Genomic DNA, 24,298 nt, shown 5'->3' on the forward strand with positions numbered 1-24,298 from the left:
GAACTCCTCCATGGGTCTGTTCCCTCTTATGATCTGTTGCGAAAGTTTGGTTGCTTATGCTACGCCCATCGACGTGCCCGTGATAAAGACAAATTTGGAGATCGCAGTCGTAAGTGTCTCTTTGTAGGTTACCCTTACGGCAAGAAAGCATGGAATCTATATGATATTGAAAGCAATGAATTCTTTTCCAGTCGGGATGTGATTTTCTTCGAAGATCAGTTTCCCGGAGTTTCTACCGGTGAGTATGTTACACCACCAGTCTTTCAGCCAGACGTCGCATTTGATGAATGGTTGCTTCCGCTTGCACCTGCAACGACATCCTCTACGGTTCCTACCCCGTCGTTGACTTTGCCCTCTAATGTGCCTAACACTACTACTGATGCTCACTCGGCTGACGCATCTGCGTCCCCACTAACGCTACCAGATCATCACGATCTCTCTACTGACCAGAATCGTCCTGAGTCCCCTTCTACTGAGCTAATTTCTGCTCCAACTGATGCTCCTTCGCCTGGTCTTCCTGAGTTACTTGGACGTGGTCATCGTCGCCCACAGCCCTCCGTCCTACTACGCGACTTTGTCGTCAACACGTCTCAGCTAACTCCAAACCCCTCTCTCGCTCCTTAAACTCCTGATCATGGTCTCTCTACTACGGTTCCAGGTAACACTCCCTATCCCATTGCTGCTTATCTATCACGCGTGCAATTTTCCTCTTGTCACCAGGCTTTCTTAGCGGCTTTGACGACATCCTTTGAACCTACGTCTTACAAAGAGGCCATGCTTGATGATATTTGGAATAATTCAATGAAGGATGAATATTCTGCTTTGGAATTAAATAGGACGTGGGATATTACCACTCTTCCTCCCGGCAAGAAAGCGATTGGTAGCAAATGGGTATACAAAATCAAGTATCACTCCAATGGCAAGATAGCTCGCTACAAATCACGGTTGGTGGCTCTTGGTAATCGTCAACGTGAAGGGCTTGATTACACCAATACTTTTGCTCCTGTTGCTAAACCTTCCACTGTTCGTCTTCTTCTCGAAGTTGCGGCTGCCAAGCAATGGGAAATCCACCAAATGGATGTTCACAACGCCTTCTTGCACGGTGATCTCCATGAGGAGGTTTATATGCGGCTACCCCCTGGTTTTGAATCTTCTGATCCATCGAAAGTTTGTCGTCTTCACAAATCCATCTATGGGCTTAAGCAAGCTCCTCGTTGCTGGTTTGCAAAACTTCGTACAGCTCTTCTGGCATATGGTTTTAAACAGAGTAAAGCAGACTATTCTCACTTCTCGTTTGTGAAAGGGACGCTTTGTCTTCACATCCTGATCTATGTTGATGATTTCATTGTAGCCGGCAATGATCTTTCTACTATGCAACGATTCAAGGATTATCTCAGCCAATGTTTTCATATGAAAGATTTGGGAAAGCTCAATTATTTCCTTGGGATTGAAGTCGCTCGCAATACTGATGGCATTTTCATCTCCCAGCGCAAGTACGCCTTAGATATCATTACTGAAACAGGTTTACTTGGCTCTAAACCAGCGTCCACACCCATTGAACTCAATTACAAGCTCTCACTGGCTACTGGTTCTTCTCTTGAAAAACCCGAAGCTTATCGTCGACTGGTGGGACGACTGACCTACCTGACCTTTACCCGGCCCGAACTATGTTATGCGGTTCATATCCTGTCTCAGTTTATGCAGAACCCTCTACAATCTCACTGGAATGCGGCATTACGCACTGTTCGTTATCTTAAAGGGTGTCCAGGTCAAGGTGTTTTCCTTCGTGCTGATTCTGATCTCCGGATTACTGCTTACTGCGATTCGGATTATAATGCTTGTCCTTTAACGCGTCGCTCCCTTTGCTCTTACATTATTCTTCTTGGTCCATCTCCAATTTCTTGGAAGAAAAAGAAACAAGACACTGTCTCTATGTCTTCTACTGAGGCGGAGTATAGGTCCCCTTATTACATATTACAAGGTTGAAACACATAAATCTGACCAGGACTGTAGGCATGCAACGCATTGCTCGGTTACTTTCTCATGTAAGTATAGGGCCGTTGAACCACATTCATATATTTTCAAATGGACCTAAAATGTGGCATCATTTTAAATTTTTAACTGACAAATCAGGAATATCGAATCTATATAGTGGTATGAACACCAATACTCTAATTCTTATTTACAAATCGAACAATTAGAATTAACAATTTGTAAGAATACAAGAGGTCTTATCAAATTCCTGTTCTTGAATTAGAGGTTGCGAGAAATTGATAGATCAACCCACACTATTAATTGTTTATGTGAATCAGCCAACATATTGTACAATTCAAGTTCATTAGAAAACTAAAACGGGCATATGGATCAAGTGATAATCGATACTACAGAAAAATAGAATAAGATAGTACTCGTATAGTGGGACAATGTAGCACCAACTTCGGGCTTTTGATCGATACTACAGAAAAAATAAGCTAGTTGTAGTATAGTGGCCTAGTGGGATAAGTTTGATGTAACACCAACTTTGAGCTTTTGACTTTTATGAATAATAATTATGGTATATTAGTTGTTGAGTCACAACTTACATATATATTTGTAGGGTTACTGATGTTAAGATCGGTTGGTATGTGATAATTGATATATGTTTCCACGAATAATAAATATAAAGTGCTATTAGTTGATCAAATCGTTAGAATGATGGTTTTATTTTTATCTTGTATCGTGTCAAAGTTTTGTTTGTTTTTTACCATGTCCAAGTTTGAGTACCACATAATATTTCTACAAAGTAAACCAATCACTTGTCCTTAATTTTTTTGTTTTTTTAGATACAAAGTGAATAGTAAAGGCTTTGAAATTTACCCCCCCCCCCCCAAAAAAAAATGGAAAAACAAATAAAGGCTTTGAATCTGAGAGAAGTAAGGGCTTTGAATCTGAGAGAAGTAAGGGCTTTGAATCTGAGAGAAGTAAGGGCTTTGAATCTGAAGAAAATGTGGGCATGATGGCGATTGTAGAACAAACTATGCAAAAACAAGTGGTTAATGTAGAACATTAGTTGAATAATAACTTTTAATGGTCTAATGACAAATTACTTACATTTTAAAAACAGATAATCTGAAAATAAATAATACCTCTTTTAAAAGGTTATAAAAAGATCTGAAAATAAAAAACATGTAAACCGAGTAATCCAAGATCATATAAGTATTTCAAAAAAAAGAAAAAAGAGAGAGAAAGAGGGTAATGGAACTATGGAAGTAAAGGTGGGAGACGTGCATGTGTATAATAATATGTTATGGCTTAATCGAGTAATTGAAAATTGAGTTGGAGCATCTTTGGGCTCAGAGATTCTGTTCCCTTTGGGTTCACACTTTGAAGATCCCTCCCCAAGTACCGTGTTCACACTTCACTTCACTCGGCTTCCTCCTAGCTCGGCTCGATCCACATTTCTAAAGTTTCAATTTTTTATTATAAAGAGCTGGGAAAATATTTGTTCTGAGACTAATTAAATAATAACAAATAAATGATCAAATGTCATATTTTTAATGTTATGGCCGCGATCTTATAATGTTATCATAATTTGTTGTTGTTGATGACCATTTCATAGATTTACACGTTGATAAATTCAGTATTGCTTAAATTGTTCTTGAATGAAAATCGTGAAAATACAAAATATGATTAGTTTTATGCTAATATGCTAATATATAATTAAAGTTAGCATTTCAGGAAAAAAGAGAGGTGGATGGTCGCATAATAAGAGTTACATACAAACTAACAGTATAACATGCACAAAAACTGATGACATACGTATACGAAATTAACAAAAAAAGAAACTGATAAATGAAATGAAACTATCTTCATATAAAATATCGTATCTGAGTAATGGATAATGTGGACTATTGGATCTTCTTCTTTACATGTGGTTCTCTTTAGGCATGTGCTATACAATCTTTCGTGTTGATTTCTGTTTTGGTTAGACGTCACGTTAGGTATTACAAAATTATTATAGTTCTTCTTTCTTTTTTTTTTTTCATGGGCATTGCATTTTCACCGGCACACTTGGGAATATATATAATGCAACCAGCAAAAATATCCCCGCCGAGCTGACAAGCCAAAATGAAAACAAGGACAAAAGCTGGTGACGGTGAGTTCAACAAACACATGTCCACGTAGGATAAAAGTAGTCTGAAAATCTGACGTGGCATTGATCTAATCTTTTATCTCCTTTTCATGATTTCAATATCTCACCAGCTTCCACCTACGTATATATATATAAATATTCCCTTACCAGTTACCTCCAAACTCCAAAGAAAAAAAAAATAATGGGGAATTGCTTAAGGCATGAGTCAGAAATGCACTGGGCTGGTGAAGATTGGGATGATTTCTTCACAGAAGATGAAGAAGATCGTCATAGCTCTAAAACCTCAAGAAAGGCTAAAACATTAGTTGTTAGAAGCGACAGTAAATCCTCTGATCCATCTCATGAGATCAAGATCAGGCTCACGAAGAAGCAGCTCCAGGATTTGCTGACTAAAGTCAGCGTCGATGACTTGACCTTTCATCAACAGGTCAATAACTACGAAGAATTCAATCAGCAACGGTCATGGAGACCGGTTTTGCAGAGCATACCAGAGGTTTAATTGAGATTTTCAGGGATATTGTCATGTTGTATATATTTTTAGGCGTTTTTTCACTTTCTTTTTGTATTTTTAGAGTAGGGATTTTGATGCATGTAAAAGTTTGGATTTGTTTTCCTTTTTGTACCGATAACACTTCTCTTTTTGTTTGTCAGATTGTAAATATGAAGATAAACTCTAGAATCCACACAACTTTGATTGTTAATAACATTAAGATCGAGATTCACTCTGTGAAAATTCGCAGAGCTTAATATCTCTAGCTGGGCTTCACCGGAAAGAAAGAAGGATCGTTATGGGCCTTAAAAAGCCCACTGACTTGTAAGCTATTAATTTATAATTTACCCACTTTGCTCTTCCAACAAAAATAAAACAGACATTAAAGAGTTTAAAGAGTCTTCTTGTTGATTTGGTTTTGTCCTAATCCGTTTCGTTTTTCCCTCCGCTATTCCAAAAACGTCTCAAATTTCGTCATCTCTGGTTTCCTTTTCTAAAACCCTACGCTCCTCCTCCGGCCGCCGCTCCATTTCTCGTCGTCGATCTCCGACTTACGCTGCTGATTCCTTCTTTTGTTCCTCATATCGCTATCAATTTCACTCCCGGCGTTGCATCGACCAGCCAGAGTCTCCCTACCTATCCGCAAAAATATATTTGCTCTGCTGATTCAAAATCTGCATAAGGTCTCTGCAGGTTTATGGAATTCTTTGAATACGTTTCTTATCATCCTGTATTTTATTTCCTCGCTTTTTGGTTTACAATTTATTGAAGATTGAACTTTGTTATAGTTTCGGATTATTATAAGTTGCTGCAACAATCTAATCTCAATAGTCTTATCTTAGTTGAGATCAAGGATAAGATAGAGCAAACCAAGGTTTTTTCTTTCACTAGAATTCAAGATTTAAGTGTGGTTTGGGTTTCTTAGAAAATTTCAAATACAGGACAATTTTTCCTCCGCTGATTCAAAATCTGCTTAAGGTCTGTGCAGGTTTTTGAATTTTGAAAATCCGTTTGTTATGATCCTGTATTTTGTTTCCTCGCTTTTTGGTTTACAATTGATTGAAGATTGAACTTTGTGATAGTTTCGGATTATGATAAGTTGCTGCACCAATCTAATCTCATTAGTCTTATCTTATTTGAGATCAAGGATAGAGATAGAGCAACCAAGTTTTTTTGTTTGTTTTATAAAGCCGAGAGCATCCAACTAGTGCACTCGAATTCAGGATTTAAGTGTGGTTTGGCTTTCTTGAAAAAAAAAATCATGTGGAAACAAATGTGAAAGCATTGGTTAGTTCTGGTTTGCTATGTCCGTAATATGCAAAAGAAAGTGATAACATACCAAATATCAGCATGTTTCACTGCTAAACTTGGTAGTTCCTTTTGTTGTGATTGTTTTGGGGGTCCCTGTAAAGTGATACGTATTGAATTCTTGCTATCGTGTTTAAAGTTATGAGATTTTTAATTTCAGCGTCTTTTCTACATGCCGTTGTAGGTAATCTTAGCAGATTCTGGAAGTTGTCTCTAAGCAAATCCCTTCAACGAATCAGCTTCCTATCAGAATGTCTATCACATCATTACTTACTTCAGCCACACTTTCTGGTGCCTCAGTGTTTCCTAAGTCACTAGCCTGCAGCACTGACTTCTCAAGCAATCTCTCAAGTCCCTTTGACAGTTCAAAGATTTGTTTGACTTCATTTCCTGCCTCTAGGAATCCCAAGAAAAATGCTACTTGGAATCTGACCCCAAACACTGCTCCGATCCAAGGTATCAGGTGTCATGCTATGCAAGTTGAGACGAGGGAATCGTTTACGGCTGGGAAGAAATTTCAACTTAGTGATGTGATTGAAGGGCAACAGTTTGATAGGGAGATGCTAAGTGCTATATTCGATGTTGCACGCGAAATGGAAAAGATAGAAAAGAGCTCTTCTCAGAGTGAAATACTCAAGGGCTATTTAATGGCTACGCTCTTTTACGAGCCTTCTACACGTACCAGGCTCTCGTTTGAATCTGCCATGAAACGCTTGGGAGGGGAAGTCTTAACTACTGAGAACGCTAGAGAGTTTTCGTCTGCTGCCAAAGGGGAAACACTTGAAGGTATCCATCTTGGCAGCTAGTTTCTAATTGGTATTGTGAAATGTTGATTGTGTTTAGATTATTTTTGGGTTATTTTTGACAGACACCATAAGGACGGTGGAGGGTTATTCAGATATAATCGTGATGCGACATTTTGAAAGCGGTGCTGCAAGAAAAGCTGCAGCTACTGCTAACATACCTGTCATTAATGCAGGTGATGGCCCTGGAGAGCATCCTACTCAGGTGTGTTGTGTTCATAAACCTTAGTGTTTTAGTTCTTTTCTAAACAGACATGTTGGTTTCTACATGCTTGGTTCTTATATCTGATACTGTTACTGTTGTGAAGGCTCTCTTGGACGTGTATACCATCCAAAGTGAAATCGGAAAACTGGATGGCATCAGTGTAGCCTTAGTTGGAGATCTTGCCAATGGAAGGACAGTCCGGTCGCTTGCATACTTGCTTGCCAAATTTAAAGACGTGAAGATCTACTTTGTTTCCCCTGAAATTGTTAAGATGAAGGTTAGTATTTACTAAACTTCTCACCTTCCTTCAGAGAACTTGTAAGAAAATGGCTTAATGTACTCGAAAACAATGTTGGGTCTGTAGCGTTCCATCTTTAAAATGTTTTACTCTTTTAATTGTAGGATGATATAAAAGACTATTTGACATCAAATGGGGTCGAATGGGAAGAAAGTTCAGATTTAATGGAAGTAGCATCCAAGTGTGACGTTGTTTATCAAACCCGAATCCAGAGAGAGCGGTTCGGAGAAAGGCTTGACCTTTATGAAGCAGCTCGTGGGAAGTATATCGTAGACAAGGATCTGTTAGGAGTGATGCAGAAAAATGCTGTTATCATGCATCCTTTACCGAGATTGGATGAAGTGAGTCGATACACTATCTTCTTTTTTTTTTTTTTTTTTGTCTCTATGAGACCACACGACACAATCCTCAGTCTCTGTTATTATGTTTGCTCAGATCACTCCAGATGTTGACGCTGATCCAAGAGCTGCCTACTTCAGACAAGCAAAGAACGGTTTGTTTATTAGAATGGCTCTTCTAAAGCTCCTGCTTGTTGGCTGGTGATGGATGATCCTCAAGGTATATCCTGAAATGAACTGAATCTCAAGTTTGTGACAAGAGGATTAGTCCCGGCTCTAACCCATGGCGAGAGAGACGACGGCCTAGGGGTCCAAGGAATTTTTTTTTTTTTTAATGTTTTAAATTTGATAAAAAAGACTCATGATCTATTATCCTTTTTGTTTACAGCAAGCCCTTAATCTATTATCTATATAGAGAAATAAGTAAGACCCATAATCTAAACTTATTATGCATTCTCAATTATCACATATTTTTGGTTTATCTCATTTTTATTAATCAATTTATAATTACTCATATATTAATTAAGGAGTTATTTTAGAAGTATACTTCTGTTCAGAAATTTTGCCCACTTGTGAAGAGAGAGAAAAGTTTAGTTTAACTGTATACTTTTCGATTATTACGGATTTGGCCCTCCTTCTCTTAAATTGGTCTGAGAGAGGTTTCACACTCCCTTTACAATTTGGAATTAGTTAATTAATCAATTAATTGTTATTATTAAGCAAGCAAATATAACACATGGGATTTTCCGTCTCTTCTGTCCAAATCCCAGCGGCAAGTCTTTGACGCCATTCTCAGATTCACGACACCAGTTCGTGATAAACTTCGAGCCCAGGTATATCTCGCTCTCCCATAAACCCTAATTTCGAATTGTAATTCGATCGTTAAAGTAGAAGTCTCACGCAATTCACATGTTCTTTTCTTTTTTGTTTTGCCCCCTCATTAATCCCGTTCAGCTGCAGCTCGGAAAAATTGGAACTTTACTGCATAAAGTTTAGTTTTTTAATTTTGATTTTGGAGATGATTGGGAATCCGGTAATTCAAGTCCCATCATCACTAATGCCATCATCTTCCATGATTGCTTGCCCTCGAGCTTCTCCCAATGGGCTTCCTTATCTCCCACCGAAACCTAGAACTAGGCATTTACTGGTCAGAGCTGCATCCAATTCCGACGCCGGACATACTCAACCATCGTCTGATGAAGGGAAGAATCCGCTCACGGTTGTTTTGGATGTGCCTAGGAATATATGGAGACAGACTTTAAGACCTCTGAGTGATTTTGGGTTTGGTAAGAGAAGCGTTTGGGAAGGTGGAGTTGGTTTGTTTATCGTCTCTGGAGCAACACTTCTTGCTCTTAGCTGGGCTTGGTTGCGAGGGTTTCAAATGCGGTCCAAGTTCAGGAAATATCAGACCGTGTTTGAGCTTAGTCAAGCCTCTGGCATATGCACGGGAACACCAGTTAGGATCCGTGGTGTGACCGTTGGTACGGTTATTCGTGTTAATCCTTCCTTGAAGAACATTGAAGCTGTTGCTGAGGTATGGTTTTGGTGTTTTGATCTGGTTTTGACAGTGACATCTGTTTCTTATGTGTTGGGGTCTTGTGTTTTTGTAGATTGAGGATGATAAGATTATCATCCCTAAGAATTCACTGGTTGAGGTGAATCAGTCTGGTCTTCTAATGGAAACTATGATCGACATAACGCCGAGGGATCCAATACCGGAACCTTCAATAGGGCCTCTGCATCCGGATTGTGGTGAAGAAGGTCTGATTGTTTGTGATAGGCAGAAGATAAAGGGAGAGCAAGGAGTGAGTTTAGATGCACTAGTTGGAATATTCACTCGTATTGGACGTGAAGTAGAGGAGATTGGTGTTGCTAATACTTATTCGCTTGCTGAGAGAGCTGCGTCAGTTATTGAAGAAGCAAAACCATTGCTCAGAAAGGTGATATGAGTATTTTTGGTGGCCTTTGCTGGATCTAATTTATACTAATTCAAAAAAAGTTTCAATACTCTTAAGATTGAAAAGAAAAGATGGATTCTCATGCGTAAGCGTTTGGTTTTGATGTAGTACTGTCACAGATTCAAGCCATGGCTGAAGATGCTCAACCTTTGCTCTCTGAGTTTCGTGATAGCGGCTTGCTCAAGGAAGTTGAGTATCTAACTCGAAGCCTGACCCAAGCTTCTGACGATTTGAGGTAATGGCTCTTACTCTCCAGAATTTGGCTTTGGATACTAATAGTCTTGGCGTTATTGATTATTGTACATCTGTAAAGCCACTTTAAGATAGTTCTCTGAGAAAGTTCACAGTGCAAGTGTCAAACAATTCCCAACCTCATTATAGAAATAGACAATAAGGTAGAGGTAATAGCACGGTCTTAAACCATACATCATGTAGAACAAATTTAATTGCATCTCAGCTTTTATTACATTCCGTGGCTTGACAATCTATTTGTGGACTAACTTTAGAACAAGATTTAGATACTAATGTAAAAGCCCGTTTAGGTACTAATGTCTGACTGAGAGATAAACTTGGTGATTAGATAATATGGTAGAAGACTGAGAATGTAATTTTCTTGACCAGAATTTCTTACATAAGACAGAAAAAATTTCTTTTGCATTGTTGTTACATTGCAGAAAGGTTCATTCGTCGATTATAACACCTGAGAATACAGAACTAATTCAGAAGTCAATCTACACTTTGGTTTACACTTTGAAGAACGTCGAGGTAAACTATGTTCTTCGTATACAAATATCAGACAAAATGTAGAAGCTTTGACAAGTTAAAAGGAAAAAAAAATGTTAACATGGTTATTTTTTCTGATTTTTTCATTGTAGAGCATAAGCTCAGATATTCTTGGATTCACAGGCGATGAGGCCACAAGAAAAAACCTTAAACTGCTCATCAAATCCCTCAGTAGGCTATTATAATCTGCATGGAGAAACAACTAAGATTTTTAGCCTGGTTAAAAAAAATGAAGGTGAGAGCAAGTTGATTTGTTTTTCACAAAAAAAAATGTGTGTTCTTATTTAGAGAATTTATATTTCTTTTAATTGAATTGGATTAAAACGAGAGAGTCGAATTCAGTTTATACGAACAGATCTGTGTTTCTGCATTAATGCATTTCCTCAACAGCATTTACTTTTCACACGGGAGAGACGACGATGACGATAAGCGCGTCTCGTTTCGTGTAGGGTCCCAACGAAAGAGAAGACCTCACTTAATAATTTCGAGGCTAGCTATTATATATAGTATGATTATTAATTCAAATATAAAAAATAAATATAATAGACGAGGGTGTTTTAGTCATTATGGTGGACTGTTTGGTCTTTAAGCGATTAATAATAAACTAATATAGTGGTCAGGGTCAGGACAGAGAGAGCAAGTGCTTACCCTCTTTTGCTTTCTTCGCATTTCGAGACATCTCTTTTGTGAACTCTTTTCTAAGTCTTTTAGATTTTGGTTTTAAACCCGAAAATGAAAATCGTTTTTCTCAACATTACATATATCGAATAAAAAAGTTTAAAGCATAAAGAAAAAAGAATCGAAGTTTGAGAAAATGATGCTCCATAATAAATAAAATAAAACGAATTGGTCGGTCTTGTGGGACGGGCGTGAAGGTAGAGAACAAATCGAGAGGAAGAAAAAAAAAAGAGAGGGAAAAAAGCTAATTCCAACCATAAATAAATAAAATAAAAATTTATTAAAAAAAAAGAAATTATTTTTAATATATTTTTTTTTCAAAAATGGCTTTATGCTGAAGAGAGATTTTTTCCAATCGCTACCCTTGTTCCTCCATCTTCCTCATCTTTCCTCTTTTTCAACAATTTTCCTTCTTCTTCTTCTTCACACACACAGATCTCTTCTCCATCAACATTACTCGTGGTTTTGCATCTTCTTCTTCTCCATGAGGAAAGGGAGAGGCTCTTCCATCGCTGGACCCGCCCTTCCCGTACCCGCCGGTAACCACAACGGATCTGTCAAGGAGCCAAGATATAGAGGCGTTAGGAAGAGACCTTGGGGCCGTTTCGCGGCAGAGATCCGTGATCCGTTAAAGAAATCTCGAGTTTGGCTCGGTACTTTCGATTCCGCCGAGGATGCCGCTCGAGCCTACGATGCCGCCGCTCGTAACCTCCGTGGTCCAAAGGCCAAGACCAATTTCCCGATCGATTGTTCACCTTCTTCTCCTCTCCAACCACTCAATTACCAGAATCATCAGAATCAGAACATGTGCTCTGCTTCTCCTTTCGCGGCGAATCAGAGCCAGATCGATCCGTTTATGGACCACCGGTTATACGGCGGAGGAAACTTCCAGGACCAGCAGATTATTATCAGTCGGCCGGCGAGTAGCAGCATGAGCAGCACCGTCAAATCGTTTAGTGGACCGAGGCCGACGACGATTGAAGCGGCGTCTTCCTCCGTGGCTAAGCCGTTGCCTGCGACGAAGAGGTATCCGCGGACTCCACCGGTGGCTCCGGAGGATTGTCACAGCGATTGCGATTCGTCTTCGTCGGTTGTTGACGACGGTGACGATATCGCTTCTTCGTCTTCGCGCCGGAAACCGCCGTTTCAGTTTGATCTTAATTTTCCGCCGTTGGATGGCGTTGACTTGTTCGCCGGCACTGACGATCTCCACTGCACCGATCTACGTCTCTGATCTTGAGGGTAAAAAAAAACCAACAAGATCCAATGATTTACAACAAAAAAATCTCCAATTTTCAAAAGAACTTTTTTCTTCATTTCCTTTGATCTCATATTGAAAGTAAAAAAAGAACGATAAATAAAAAAAAAGGATGAAAAAAAAAAAGTGAGCATGATGATTCTGTCATTGTGAATTACATCGACAATGAAGATAATGACGATAAAGAGCGAGAGAGAGAGAGCTTGTGTTAAGATCTGTTACTGTAAGAACCAGATCTGGGTTTCATTTGTCTGTTTCTTATATAGATCAACCCTTTGTTACTTGTAACATTCTATAGCTGATGATTCTAAGTGATCCAATTCCAAAATCTGTAGATTTCTCTTCATCATTAGAGTATCCCTGATGTGCTTATGGTTTGGAGTAGGAAGCTGCATTTTCACATATACATTGCTATGTTACACAACCACAAAGGATACAAACTCTTGTTTGTCCTTTGTCCTTGTCAGGGTTTCTATTCAAGAAGTAAACATAACTGCTTCTTGTGACTGAGTTTTGGCTCTGAGATGGAAGCAAGCTACGTGTCAAAGGCAGACGATTTTTAAGTTTTTTGACCTTGTGCTAAGGAGCTAGAAGGAAGAAAGATGGTGAAGTTCCTTGGCCACCTAATTGGGGTGATTCGAAGAAAGAAGTTGGAATACTCATTGTCATTGCTAAGCCAGAAGTTTTTTTCATTCATCTCTTTAGATGCAGCAGGAACACAAGAAAGGCTTTCCCTTTCGTGTACCCAATCAACGTTTGGGTTTTGAACAACAGAGAGATGGGAATGGTCAATGTGGTGGTGATTTATTTGGGTGATCGATAAAGCTCAATGGACAAAGGCCAAATCTTTAGGTTAAAGTTTGGTGGCTGAGATGATGTTGATCTGTAAATGCTGTTGGGGTGGTAGAATTCGTTGTGTGTTTGACCATTTGATTACAATTTGCTGGTCGAGTTGTTCCAGATTTGGTATCTACGTACTTTGCTTCTCTGCCACGGATCCAGACAGTGAATCTTTATGTTTGAAGCAAAAATCGAGCTTTTTTACTGTTTGAGGGTAGGGCTTCTTCTGGTAAAAAGATATTGTGGAATATAAGAAGTCATGATGATGCCTTGTTCTTTACTATAAAGATTTATTACTTTGAACCAATCTCAACTCTCAAGTCGCTTTCTTTTTGGGTTCGAATTTTGGTAAAAAAAAAATTAAAAAAACCTGAATTTGGAATTTTGAGATTGTGATTTATCTTCAAAATTTATGGAACTGAGACTAATATACAGTGATCTCCTTTGATCAAAAAAAATAGAGCCTAATATACAATGATCTCTTCCTATTATGATCTTTCGAGAACTGAGGGTTTCGACCGTTAGTATATTTAGAAACAGAAACAGAATAATATTTTTGTGAAAATTAATTTTTTGAACTGAGGGTTTCGAGAACTTGATATTTTAATTATGCCTTTTTACAAAAAAACAAATATTTTAATTTGATTTATCTGTTTTATTTATTTTTAAAAATTAATAAAATAATATATTTAAATTTTATTTTTAAAATAAAGTTCGAAAAATTCAAATTTTAATTTAGTTAGTTTAGATTTTTTTTAGATATATGTTAGATTAATTATTAAAATTACAAAAATCAGTTGTTATTTTTATAAAAATCAAAAATAAAATATTAATTTATGTTAGATTAAAATATTTAAATTTAAATAATATTTTCATAATGACAAAAATGCTAAATGATATGTTATTTCTATACTTTTCACTATCAATTTTATTTTTAAAAATAGTTTAGAAAAAAATAAATTCTAATTTAATTAGTTTAGATTTTCTTAGATATATAGATTAGTTTAAATATTTAAGAATTTAAAAATAAAAAATCTTTATATTATATGGTAATATGATCGGATAAGGTAGAATTATATTTTTATATTTATGATCGAGTTAAAAATTATTGTTTTATAGATTAATCGAATGAGTTAAAATTATTGTTTTATATTTCTGGTGAAATTATCAAAATAAATGAATTTAAAAAATAAATTTATCTAAATACAATATATATTTGTGTCATTTATTAAAAAGTATTATATTTATAGAAAACACAAATAATATTATTATAAAATTTGATTAAAAATATAATTTTTTGTGCAAATGCATAATGTAGAATCTAGTTTATTTTTGTAATTTGTTTATGTAAAATTTTGTTTTCACTGATTTGGTTAACCCTTTTCATTTACAAACACATGTTGGGAAAAGAACCCATCAAATATATATAATCAACTAAACTATTAATTATGTATTGATAAACCTATTAAGACGTATTTTGTTGGAAAAATAAGATTGCAGACAAACGTCTGAAACATGTATAAACAAAATTTAATAGAAATGGCTTAGTGGCCTTGCGTGTTCTGAGCACGATTTGTATTTCTGTGACAGAAATTCTGTCAGCCCATAAAAGCTTATGCCGGCCCGTTTCTACTCTTTACTTGAAAAGTAATATTCAATTTAGTCACGAAATTACCTCTAATACCATATCAGACTTTTCAGCCGTTGCCATTTTTTTTTCTTTATGAAGATGAGTCTATCAAAAAGAAAAAAAAAATTGAGGGGGTTATGAGTTTTAGACTTTCAGTTGTACATATGTTGATCATTGCTATTTGCTAATATGTAGACAGACATAAATTAGTTTCTATTCAAATCTCAAATAAAAAGTCAATGTGATAAAAGACCAACCAAATGTTTTCAACCAAAAACTTAACTGGTCATCTAACCACACAAAAACATCAACGCATATGCGAATCTATATACCATAGAAAATTTTGTAGTTGATATGACATATAACAAAGCTTCAAGTTTAATGTGTTCGATTTTTTTTTCCTTTTTCTTAAATCATTGTTTTACTGTTTAGCTGCAAATTATCACTTATTAATAAATATTTATGGATCTCTTTCTCTCTCTTTCTTCATCTGAGGATTTTATTGATGTTGATTACACAAATCATACAAAGCGGCAAAAGTCAAAACCATTTTGAAGACTAAACCAGTAGGATCCTAAATTTTTCCGCAGATAGAGTCGATGGATAATTAACTCTCTCCAAGATCAAACACTAAACCAAAATAAGAAGTTAAAGATTTGTAGTCGATCCATGTACACATACAATTTCGAAAACAATTTTTAATCAAAATCCAACATTATATTGCGGTGTTGATGCTTGAACAAAAATTCGTAAATCAAACAATTCCACATATGTAGTTAACAATCGAAAAGATGTTGCAATCTATCTATTTCAAGAAAACAATGACGAATATATTAAAATCCTTAAAGTATTGACTTTAGGATATTAAAAAAGTTTTCGTTTGCCCACTACGCAGACACGAATGGATAGCCATTCACAAGGTCACAAGCAATCAAACCAAGCCCATGAATTATTCGAATAAATTCAATTATTATAAATTTTGTTTATTTGAACTTATACATTCGATCACCCATCCAATAAACTTAAGACATGCCGCCGGGGACTTCAAATTCTTTAAGTGATCGTATCATTGAAAATTAAGGGAACAAGTTGGGAGTGTTAATTTATCCTTTGTTTAAGATATCAAATTAATTTAATGGTAATTAGGAACAGCTTAACAATATACGTGGCGCCGTATACCTACGGTGATTTGCGGAATCTACGGCCTAAATTTTACACATCACATGTCAATGTCTACAGCCTGTTTGTTCTATTGTTCACTAGCATCTTGTCTTTTTGCATCTCTTCATGTTTTTCAAATACTTATTCATTGCCACGTATTTCTTTCCCGCCGATAAATTGATAATATTTTAATATGTAAGCCTATAAGACAACTAAGGAATTTATCCTTGCTTTTAAAAATAAGAAATGTGGACAATTACACTGATTACATCAATTGAGTCTTCAAATTTTGATAAATTTAACATGTTCTACAATAAGCTGCATGCTAGTAAGGTTTTAAATAAATAATAACAAAAAAAAAATTGAGCGCACACTTACTTCTAGTTGATAACCAAAAATCTAGATTTTTTTTCTTCTAAATTTCCATAATAAAAGTACTTTATCAGCGATACCCCCGTGTCTGTCAAATCATGATTTTCTCATGAACATTTAAAGCCTTTTCTCAAAAAAGAAAAAAGGATTTTCTCATGAGCACAAATCTACATTTCTTTTTGTTTTAATGCGAAACAAAAGTCAATCTTACAATGGTAGTGCACAAAATCGTCTGTTAAACCCACATTTTAGACGTTGACAAAAATAATGGTTAGACTTTCTATTTTGATATCCTCATCATTATCAAAAAAAGTATATATATAACCCTCAGTAACCGAGAATAATAAATGCTATTACAAATACTCAAAAATTTTCATATATTCATTCCAGTCAAAACTAAAACTGAATTTTTAATTTGGAAACTAGAAAAGTTAGATACTTAGATTAACAGATCAGTATTCAATAAACTTCTAAGCCACGAAATTTGGTCATCACTTTAAGTAATTATCTCTCTCTAAACCTTATTTAAAGAATAAAAAACATCACTTATACAACATAAAACCTATATATCATATAAAACAAATACACATCTTAAATCTTCTAAAATATCATAGTAACTGCTTTAGAATTAAGTTTATAACTAATTGGTGATGATCTAATGGTTCACTTTAAATATTTTTTTTGGTTGAGTTCAAACCTGTTTCAAAGAAATTTTTAATAGCAAAAAAAATATAAATTCTTATAAACCTCGAAAAATTAGTCTAAGTTCTTACTTGAGATATCCCGATTAAGATATAAAATAATAATACGACAAAAATATAAAATAATAATAAAATTAGTTTTATACAATTTTTTGAACAATGGTTTTATATGTCAAAGCCACGTTAGCATCAATCATTTATAAATAACCTTAACGATTTTAGCTATTCCTGATTCTGCCTTCTTCTTCCAACCGCGTCATCAATCGAGATCATTTTTTTTTAAAAAAATACCAAAATAGAGAAGAAGAAAAAAAAAAAAACAGAGAGCCTCTCGTCTAATTTCTCGGAGCCTTTCTTAATCAATCTCCCCGAGCGATCGTCCATGGCGGACATCGACATCGGAACCGCAGCAGGAGGCGACGGAGGAGGAAGACGACGAGAGCCATTGATTAACCGAGAAAACAAGTTCACGCGTTGCGTGTCGCACGCGCAGGACGAGCTCCAGAGTTTCCGGAAATATCTGAGATGGATGTGCGTGGATCAGTCGAGCCCATGGACGGCTGCTCTCTCTTGGTCGATGTTCGTTTTCTTCACGCTCGTCGTTCCGGTGACCTCTCACTTCATGCTCGCTTGCGCCGACTGCGATAGCCATCACTCGAGGCCGTACGATTCCGTGGTTCAGCTTTCTCTCAGCAGCTTCGCTGCCCTTTCTTTCCTCTGTCTCTCCAGATTCGTCAGCAAGTATGGTCTCCGACGGTTCCTCTTCTTCGATAAGCTCTGGGACGAGAGCGAGACTGTTCGCCGAGGCTACACCAATCAGCTCAACGTGAGTTTTTTTTTGTTGCTCATTTTCGATTCCAGGATTTTCGAATTTCGCATCATTGATTGGCTTCTGGAAATCTGGGTTTTGATTTGTTGTTACCAAATTGAATTTGGGTTTTTGATTGTCGGTGGAATCGCTCGATTTTGGGAATTTGTGGCCTACCATTGGAAAATTTAAAACAGGTCACGAGGATCATTTTGGTTTCTTCCTCATATGTCGATCCGAAAAGTTTGAATCTGTCGTTTTCTGTAGAAATTTTTGATCAATTCAAAATCTGGAAACGAATTTAGCTGCATCTGGACTTTACAGTAAAACCCATTTGCGTCTCGATCCAGAAGCAATAAATCTTAGGATTTTCATAAGTCTTCCTATAGCTGTGTAATTTGAATCGCTCTCTTTTTACTTGTTCCACAAGCATTATACTCTTTAGCTTTGTTTTATGGAATTAGCCTGTAGCACCATGTTTATAACTTTCTCTGAAATCACTACTCTTTGTCATGCAGAGATCGCTTAAGATTCTCTCCTACTTCGTCACTCCATGTTTCTTAGCGATGAGCGCATACAAGATATGGTGGTACGCTTCAGGCGCATCTCAGATTCCTTTCCTCGGTAACGTTATCTTGAGTGATACAGTCGCTTGTATGATGGAGCTCTGCTCGTGGCTATACCGAACTACCGTGATCTTCCTTGTTTGTGTCCTCTTCCGTCTCATCTGCCATCTTCAGATCCTTAGGCTACAAGACTTTGCTCAGGTCTTCCAGATGGATTCAGACGTTGGTTCCATCTTGTCTGAACATCTCCGCATCAGACGTCACTTGAGAATCATCAGCCACAGATACCGAACCTTCATATTGTTGTCATTGATTCTTGTCACTGGCAGTCAGTTTTACTCTCTGCTTATCACCACTAAGGCATATGCTGAATTGAATATCTACAGAGCTGGAGAACTAGCAGTGAGTTTTGTTTTACTTTCTATTTGATCTTGATGACAAATTTTGCTTCTTTAACCATTTGCTTACTCTTGATTCTTGTACGCATTTTAGCTATGTTCAATGACGCTGGTCACTGCGCTGCTCATTCTATTACGAAGTGCCTCAAAGATCACACACAAGGCTCAGGCGGTGACTTGCCTTGCAGCCAAATGGCATGTCTGCGCGACAATAGAATCTTTTGAGACAGTGGATGGAGAGACTCCAAGGCTTGTTGATAGAGCAAGCGGACACGGGTTCTATTCAACAGATGTTGATACTGGAGATACAGACGACAGTGAGGATTATGGAGATGAAGAAGATGATTTCGATAACAACGATCTCATCCCTGCTTATGCTTATAGTACCATATCGTTCCAAAAGCGACAAGCTCTAGGTACATATATAGATATATGCCTCTGCATCCACACCAAATCTCACATCTATTTGCTATATATACTCATCTTCAAAACATTTTGTTGGATTTTGCAGTGAATTACTTTGAGAACAATAGAGCAGGAATCACGGTGTTTGGTTTTACACTCGACAGAAGTACTCTTCATACGATATTTGGGATTGAAATGTCGCTTGTTCTCTGGCTTTTGGGTAAGACCATTGGGATTTCTTGAATCATTCTTCTTGAATCATTCTTTGGATCATAAAAGCTCTCAAAGTTTTGGCTCCCTTGTTGGAGGAGGATCCTGCTATTTATGTGTACACAAGAGGCTCTCTGTAACATATAACATTTCCTAATTTTGTTCTTTCTATCACTGTAAATCATCTTGTTTGTTCTTTAATATGTCGATTTTGTAATAGATTTCATGTGTTAAACGAGATATCTTACAGTAAATTAGATTGGTCTTCAACTTTTATGTCTTTGTAGTTATCTTTGTTTTGTGATTTTGATTGAACTTGTTATATACAGTATTTTAATTTGTGATATTGCTTGCTAAATCTGCTTTCCACATTACTCAGTCAATTTACTTTGGAACTTAAGTACAAATTACAAATCGCTCTGGAATCTCAGATACCAAATTTCTAAAATATATGGTACGTTTATGGTATTAAAAACTAATAAGACTCTTTTGTTTTGCTGGTAATAAATTAAAATTAAAACAAAAACCTGATTAGGTGTAAATAAATCATTCAGTAACATCAGATTTCTCAAATTCTTTAAACAAGTTTCCTCATTTTTATTTAAAATCTGAAGTATTTAGTAATTACCATGTTGGGAAAAAGGTACGTATCTAGTATTTACGATTTACCATGTTGAGAAAAAGGGTACGTATCTAGTATATTTACCATGTTGGCAAAAACAGAGTATTTACCGTCACTTATTAAAGCAACCACTCTTTATTGCTTATGGACAAGCAGCAACTATAATATTAATTGAGTCGAGACAGAAAATCTTTCGCATCGATATTGGGTTATTGTGACAAATCAACAGTATTGGGGCAAATGTGAAACTTTATGAAAATAGAGGGTCGTCCTTTGCATTGCTAATTCTCTTTCCCCTCCCTTGCTGTCGAGACGAAGAACCCGCTTTCTCTGAAACCGTAATCTCACGTATACAAAACGGACTTTTTTGTTTTTGTTTTTGCTTACCTTCTCCTTTTAACTTCAATATCTGCAAATCCTCAAATCTGGATTCACACCTGAGAAGTTTGTTAATATAGTTTTTTCCAATCGGAGATGGAGATCGATTCCATCGCAGCTGGCTCTTGTTCCAAAGAGAATCAAATGATCTACAAGGAGTGGTTCGAATTCGCCGATTCAGGTCTCATTTGATTTAGTCATTTTTTTCTTCAATCTACGATTTTTTCCTTATTCAATTTATGCGCTAAGAGCTTCTTTGTCTGGTGAAATGAGCAGACGGCGATGGCCGCATCACTGGTAACGATGCGATCAAGTTCTTCTCTATGTCGAATTTGCCTCGACCGGAGTTGAAGCAGGTAAGGTTTTGTGTTGAATTGATTGCTTTGGTTACTTGTGGAATCTTCTTATTAATAAGTTGAATTATTGCCGCTATTATTCTCTGGGGTTTATCCAATGATTGAACAAGTTCACTTGAGGATAGAGAAGATGCTATGCTGATAGTTTACTTAAAAAGTCAATATTTAAGAGGAAACACATGATTGATTGATTGAATGGTATTGATTTCTGAAGCAAAGGCTCAATAGCTTTATCCCAAGTAATAATTGTTTGTGATCATGCTCTACACAGAGTTATGTGGTCGCAGGATTTTGGGGGTTTATGATATTGTTGTGTGTAATTGGTCACTTGGCAAAGCATTTAGATGCCATCTCATGTCAATTTTCTAAAAGATGCTAACAGTGAAGCTAATGCTTCTTCTCTTCTGACTTTATGATAGGTCTGGGCAATTGCAGATGCAAAGAGACAGGGGTATCTCGGTTTCAAAGAGTTTATTGTTGCTATGCAGGTTGAGTTCCATTTTACATCTCTCATTTAAAATGTCTATGTCTCGCTGTGAATTCTAATCTATTGTTACTTTCCAACATTATAGCTCGTTTCTTTGGCTCAAACTGGACATGAAATATCGCATGAAGTTCTTCATAGCGACGGTAAAGGGATAAAAGCATGAGTCCTTATTTTGTTTCTTTTCCGAAGTCACGCTTAAGTGCTGTCTTCATCTCAATATGCTCACTGTATACTATTTTCCTAGGGCTATCCTTTTTTCCACAGTTAATATATTGTTCTTGTTTCTGAAACATTTCTGGCTTATTGCAGTTGATTTCAAAAATATGAATCCTCCCATCATGGAAGGTCTGGGTGTATTGATGGCGGTTAGTATTGGGCCTGCAATTTCCAATTTATGTGTTTCGAGTTTGAGTAAATATTACTTACAGCTGTTCATTTAACACAGAAGAAGAAGCATTCATCAAAATCAAGTGATCCTAGTGTGAATGGTACAAAGAATTTCGTTGTACTAGACCCAGTGGTTTAAATTTTGTAATTTTGTATCTCATTTGATTCAAATTACTCAGGTAGTCCTGCTGCAGATACATCACTTACAGCTCATTGGTTCTCTTCAAAATCTTCAAAAAAGGTTTGTTTTGCTCCACGCAGTCTATTTAACCACCAACCATTTATTGCCTTCCGTATACTCCCATATTTGGTAAATATTTTACTGGTTCTCCTCAAGATCATTGGTGGAGTTTCTGTCAAGTTTTTCGTAGCTATTAGTTAATAACTGTTTTAGTTAATTTAAATCTATAGTTTGTGTAAACTGAATATTATTTTGTTCTCAGATTTCTCTGTCCTCCGTAACATCTATAGTCGATGGCTTGAAGAGGTTATACATTCAGAAGCTGAAGCCACTTGAAGTTGCTTATCGGTTTAACGATTTTGTATCCCCTTTGTTGGTAAGTTAGGCACTGTTTATTGGTACTCTTATAACAACAATTCTCTTAAGTTCCAAATTCTATCGAGTTGTAAACTATATTGACCATTGAACTAATTACTTGTGTTTTGCTTAGACCAACAGTGATTTCGATGCGAAACCTATGGTAATGCTTCTGGGTCAGTACTCCACAGGAAAAACAACATTCATTAAGCATTTGCTTAAAGCTAATTATCCAGGCAAGTTGTCCATCTTATCCTCTCTCCTTCTCGTTCGGGGACCTAACTACTTTTGATGTTTAATAAGAATTACTAACAGGTCAATGATTAACCATAAAACAGCTTCTTATAACCTCAACTACTATATTTTTCAGGAGCTCATATTGGACCAGAACCAACAACTGACAGATTTGTCGTTGTCATGGTATGTTTATTTGTAATTCGCCATGGTTTCATTTGTGAGAGGATGTAACGTTGATCCATCATCTTCCGCTATACAATGTGGTTGACAATGGTAGCTAGATTACTTCATTATCACTTCTCTTGATGGGTGACTTCGATCTGTTTATTGTGTTTCACAGTCTGGACCTGATGAAAGAAGCATTCCAGGGAACACAGTAGCAGTTCAAGCAGATATGCCATTCAGTGGTCTTACAACTTTTGGAACTGCCTTCTTGTCGAAGTTTGAATGCTCTCAGATGCCTCACCCTGTATGCTTAACCTCATGCTTCCAAAAAGAGATTGTTCTTTGTTTTACTCATATTAATTTGCTGATAATTGTTGGTCTACTCATCTCTGTTGAAGCTGCTGGAGCACGTAACATTTGTCGACACTCCCGGAGTTTTATCAGGGGAAAAGCAACGGACACAGCGAGCATATGAATTCACCGGTGTCACATCATGGTTTGCCTCTAAGTGCGATCTCATCCTCCTCCTATTTGACCCACACAAGCTGGATGTAAGCGATGAGTTCAAGCGTGTTATTTCATCTTTACGCGGTCATGATGACAAGATCCGCGTTGTTCTAAATAAGGCAGACCAAGTCGACACTCAGCAGGTTGAAGCCAAAATCTGTTACCGATTCTTATTTTGTTCCTTATTTCCTTATTGTTCTCCATGTTCTAATACCTTGACGCCTGTCTCCATATCTTGTATAGCTGATGAGGGTGTATGGAGCTCTCATGTGGTCACTTGGGAAAGTTCTCAATACTCCTGAGGTTGTCCGTGTCTACATTGGGTAAGTGTACATGTTTTTTCCAACTCATTGGCAGTGTTTTGCTTTGTGTGAAACTGAAATCTATGTTTTGATGTCCTTGTTTGCCTGCTTTGTACAGTTCGTTCAGTGATAAACCCATAAACGAAGCTGCGACAGGTCCAATTGGGAGAGAATTATTTGAAATGGAGCAAGATGACCTTCTCTCTGATTTGAAAGACATTCCAAAAAAAGCCTGTGATCGTCGAGTGAGTGTGAACCGTTCAACTTTCACTTTCTCCCGGCCTCCGATTGGATCTAACCGTGATATTTCCTGTATAACAGATAAACGAGTTTGTGAAACGGGCAAGAGCTGCAAAGATACATGCGTACATCATCAGCCATTTGAAGAAGGAGATGCCAGCCATAATGGGAAAAGCCAAAGCTCAACAGAAACTGATAGATAACTTGGAAGACGTGTTTGGAAAGGTTGATCTGATTCCAAGGATCCTTACAATACAATATGCGAATTTCTGATTCTGAGAATCTTAATACCACCAATGCGTGTTTTGACCTTTGTGGGTGTGATATGAAAACAGGTACAAAGAGAGCATCATTTACCAAAAGGAGATTTCCCAAATGTGGAGCATTTCAGGGAGGTGCTAATTGGCTACAACATCGACAAGTTTGAGAAGCTAAAGCCGAAAATGTTGCAGACTGTTGATGATATGTTGGGGTATGACATTCCAGAGCTCTTGAAAAATTTCAGAAACCCTTATGATTAATTCTCTCTATCATCCCTTTGTTATCTATGTGGTTACAGTTAGTACTAAGTATACATTCACCTTTGGCTTAAAACTGCCCTTGTGAGCATAAATGCACATTTGTATTCTTAAAAGACTTTTGTAGGCAATAAAAGACATATAAAGAGTGCTGCTGACTTGATAATGGTGTATATCACAAAACATAAGTATTAAGCATCAAAAAATTAAATTTTTGGC

At 36.8% G+C, this 24,298-nt stretch overlaps 6 protein-coding genes across 7 annotated transcripts; all 6 read left to right on the forward strand.

Moving 5' to 3' along the window:
• Positions 1-4,303: 4,303 nt before the first annotated feature.
• Positions 4,304-4,838, forward strand: LOC18024879. The gene has a single exon (XM_006406332.2). It carries the CDS (start codon positions 4,314-4,316, stop codon positions 4,629-4,631), a length of 318 nt encoding a protein of 105 aa, XP_006406395.1. The 5' UTR covers positions 4,304-4,313; the 3' UTR covers positions 4,632-4,838.
• A 231-nt stretch (positions 4,839-5,069) lies between these two features.
• LOC18024880 (aspartate carbamoyltransferase, chloroplastic) lies at positions 5,070-8,036 on the forward strand. 2 transcript variants are annotated; one of them, XM_024159562.1, is made up of 6 exons: positions 5,070-5,315; positions 6,115-6,716; positions 6,799-6,938; positions 7,042-7,215; positions 7,341-7,577; positions 7,672-8,036. In XM_024159562.1, the coding sequence occupies exons 2-6, from the start codon at positions 6,182-6,184 to the stop codon at positions 7,777-7,779; spliced, it is 1,194 nt and encodes a 397-aa protein (XP_024015330.1). In that variant the 5' UTR covers positions 5,070-5,315; positions 6,115-6,181; the 3' UTR covers positions 7,780-8,036. The 2 variants fall into 2 exon arrangements, with proteins under 2 accessions (XP_024015330.1, XP_006406396.1); XM_006406333.2 differs by having other exon boundaries at positions 5,070-5,305.
• Positions 8,037-8,309: 273 nt separating this feature from the next.
• Positions 8,310-10,702, forward strand: LOC18024881 (protein TRIGALACTOSYLDIACYLGLYCEROL 2, chloroplastic). The gene is made up of 6 exons (XM_006406334.2): positions 8,310-8,407; positions 8,529-9,108; positions 9,185-9,514; positions 9,652-9,767; positions 10,207-10,297; positions 10,408-10,702. The coding sequence occupies exons 2-6, from the start codon at positions 8,593-8,595 to the stop codon at positions 10,498-10,500; spliced, it is 1,146 nt and encodes a 381-aa protein (XP_006406397.1). The 5' UTR covers positions 8,310-8,407; positions 8,529-8,592; the 3' UTR covers positions 10,501-10,702.
• A 641-nt stretch (positions 10,703-11,343) lies between these two features.
• On the forward strand, positions 11,344-12,532 carry LOC18024882 (ethylene-responsive transcription factor 7). Its single transcript, XM_024159917.1, has one exon. It carries the CDS (start codon positions 11,478-11,480, stop codon positions 12,225-12,227), a length of 750 nt encoding a protein of 249 aa, XP_024015685.1. The 5' UTR covers positions 11,344-11,477; the 3' UTR covers positions 12,228-12,532.
• Positions 12,533-17,216: 4,684 nt separating this feature from the next.
• Positions 17,217-19,686, forward strand: LOC18024883. The gene is made up of 4 exons (XM_006406337.2): positions 17,217-17,781; positions 18,282-18,731; positions 18,822-19,143; positions 19,239-19,686. The coding sequence occupies exons 1-4, from the start codon at positions 17,338-17,340 to the stop codon at positions 19,373-19,375; spliced, it is 1,353 nt and encodes a 450-aa protein (XP_006406400.1). The 5' UTR covers positions 17,217-17,337; the 3' UTR covers positions 19,376-19,686.
• A 592-nt stretch (positions 19,687-20,278) lies between these two features.
• Positions 20,279-24,229, forward strand: LOC18024884 (EH domain-containing protein 1). Its single transcript, XM_006406338.2, has 16 exons — positions 20,279-20,523; positions 20,619-20,698; positions 21,118-21,186; positions 21,271-21,328; positions 21,495-21,550; positions 21,631-21,673; positions 21,752-21,813; positions 22,016-22,129; positions 22,244-22,346; positions 22,481-22,530; positions 22,688-22,816; positions 22,911-23,162; positions 23,263-23,342; positions 23,440-23,566; positions 23,643-23,786; positions 23,897-24,229. Exons 1-16 carry the CDS (start codon positions 20,439-20,441, stop codon positions 24,080-24,082), a joined length of 1,638 nt encoding a protein of 545 aa, XP_006406401.1. The 5' UTR covers positions 20,279-20,438; the 3' UTR covers positions 24,083-24,229.
• Positions 24,230-24,298: the final 69 nt, after the last annotated feature.

The sequence above is a fragment of the Eutrema salsugineum genome, unplaced genomic scaffold, assembly GCF_000478725.1.
Source record: "Eutrema salsugineum unplaced genomic scaffold, Eutsalg1_0 scaffold_13, whole genome shotgun sequence".
NCBI classification, from domain to species: domain Eukaryota; kingdom Viridiplantae; phylum Streptophyta; class Magnoliopsida; order Brassicales; family Brassicaceae; genus Eutrema; species Eutrema salsugineum.

Bases quoted from the DNA above. Each gene is read 5' to 3' on its own strand.
- LOC18024883 (XM_006406337.2), top strand. From the start codon at position 17,338: ATGGCGGACATCGACATCGGAACCGCAGCAGGAGGCGACGGAGGAGGA. The intron at 17,782-18,281 runs GTGAGTTTTTTT...TTTGTCATGCAG, and splicing joins GCTACACCAATCAGCTCAAC to AGATCGCTTAAGATTCTCTC. The intron at 19,144-19,238 runs GTACATATATAG...TGGATTTTGCAG, and splicing joins CCAAAAGCGACAAGCTCTAG to TGAATTACTTTGAGAACAAT.
- LOC18024880 (XM_024159562.1), top strand. From the start codon at position 6,182: ATGTCTATCACATCATTACTTACTTCAGCCACACTTTCTGGTGCCTCA. The intron at 6,717-6,798 runs GTATCCATCTTG...TATTTTTGACAG, and splicing joins CAAAGGGGAAACACTTGAAG to ACACCATAAGGACGGTGGAG. The intron at 6,939-7,041 runs GTGTGTTGTGTT...ACTGTTGTGAAG, and splicing joins CTGGAGAGCATCCTACTCAG to GCTCTCTTGGACGTGTATAC.
- LOC18024879 (XM_006406332.2), top strand. From the start codon at position 4,314: ATGGGGAATTGCTTAAGGCATGAGTCAGAAATGCACTGGGCTGGTGAA.
- LOC18024884 (XM_006406338.2), top strand. From the start codon at position 20,439: ATGGAGATCGATTCCATCGCAGCTGGCTCTTGTTCCAAAGAGAATCAA. The intron at 22,531-22,687 runs GTATGTTTATTT...TGTGTTTCACAG, and splicing joins ACAGATTTGTCGTTGTCATG to TCTGGACCTGATGAAAGAAG. The intron at 23,787-23,896 runs GTTGATCTGATT...ATATGAAAACAG, and splicing joins TGGAAGACGTGTTTGGAAAG to GTACAAAGAGAGCATCATTT.
- LOC18024881 (XM_006406334.2), top strand. From the start codon at position 8,593: ATGATTGGGAATCCGGTAATTCAAGTCCCATCATCACTAATGCCATCA. The intron at 9,109-9,184 runs GTATGGTTTTGG...GTGTTTTTGTAG, and splicing joins ACATTGAAGCTGTTGCTGAG to ATTGAGGATGATAAGATTAT. The intron at 9,515-9,651 runs GTGATATGAGTA...GTACTGTCACAG, and splicing joins CAAAACCATTGCTCAGAAAG to ATTCAAGCCATGGCTGAAGA.
- LOC18024882 (XM_024159917.1), top strand. From the start codon at position 11,478: ATGAGGAAAGGGAGAGGCTCTTCCATCGCTGGACCCGCCCTTCCCGTA.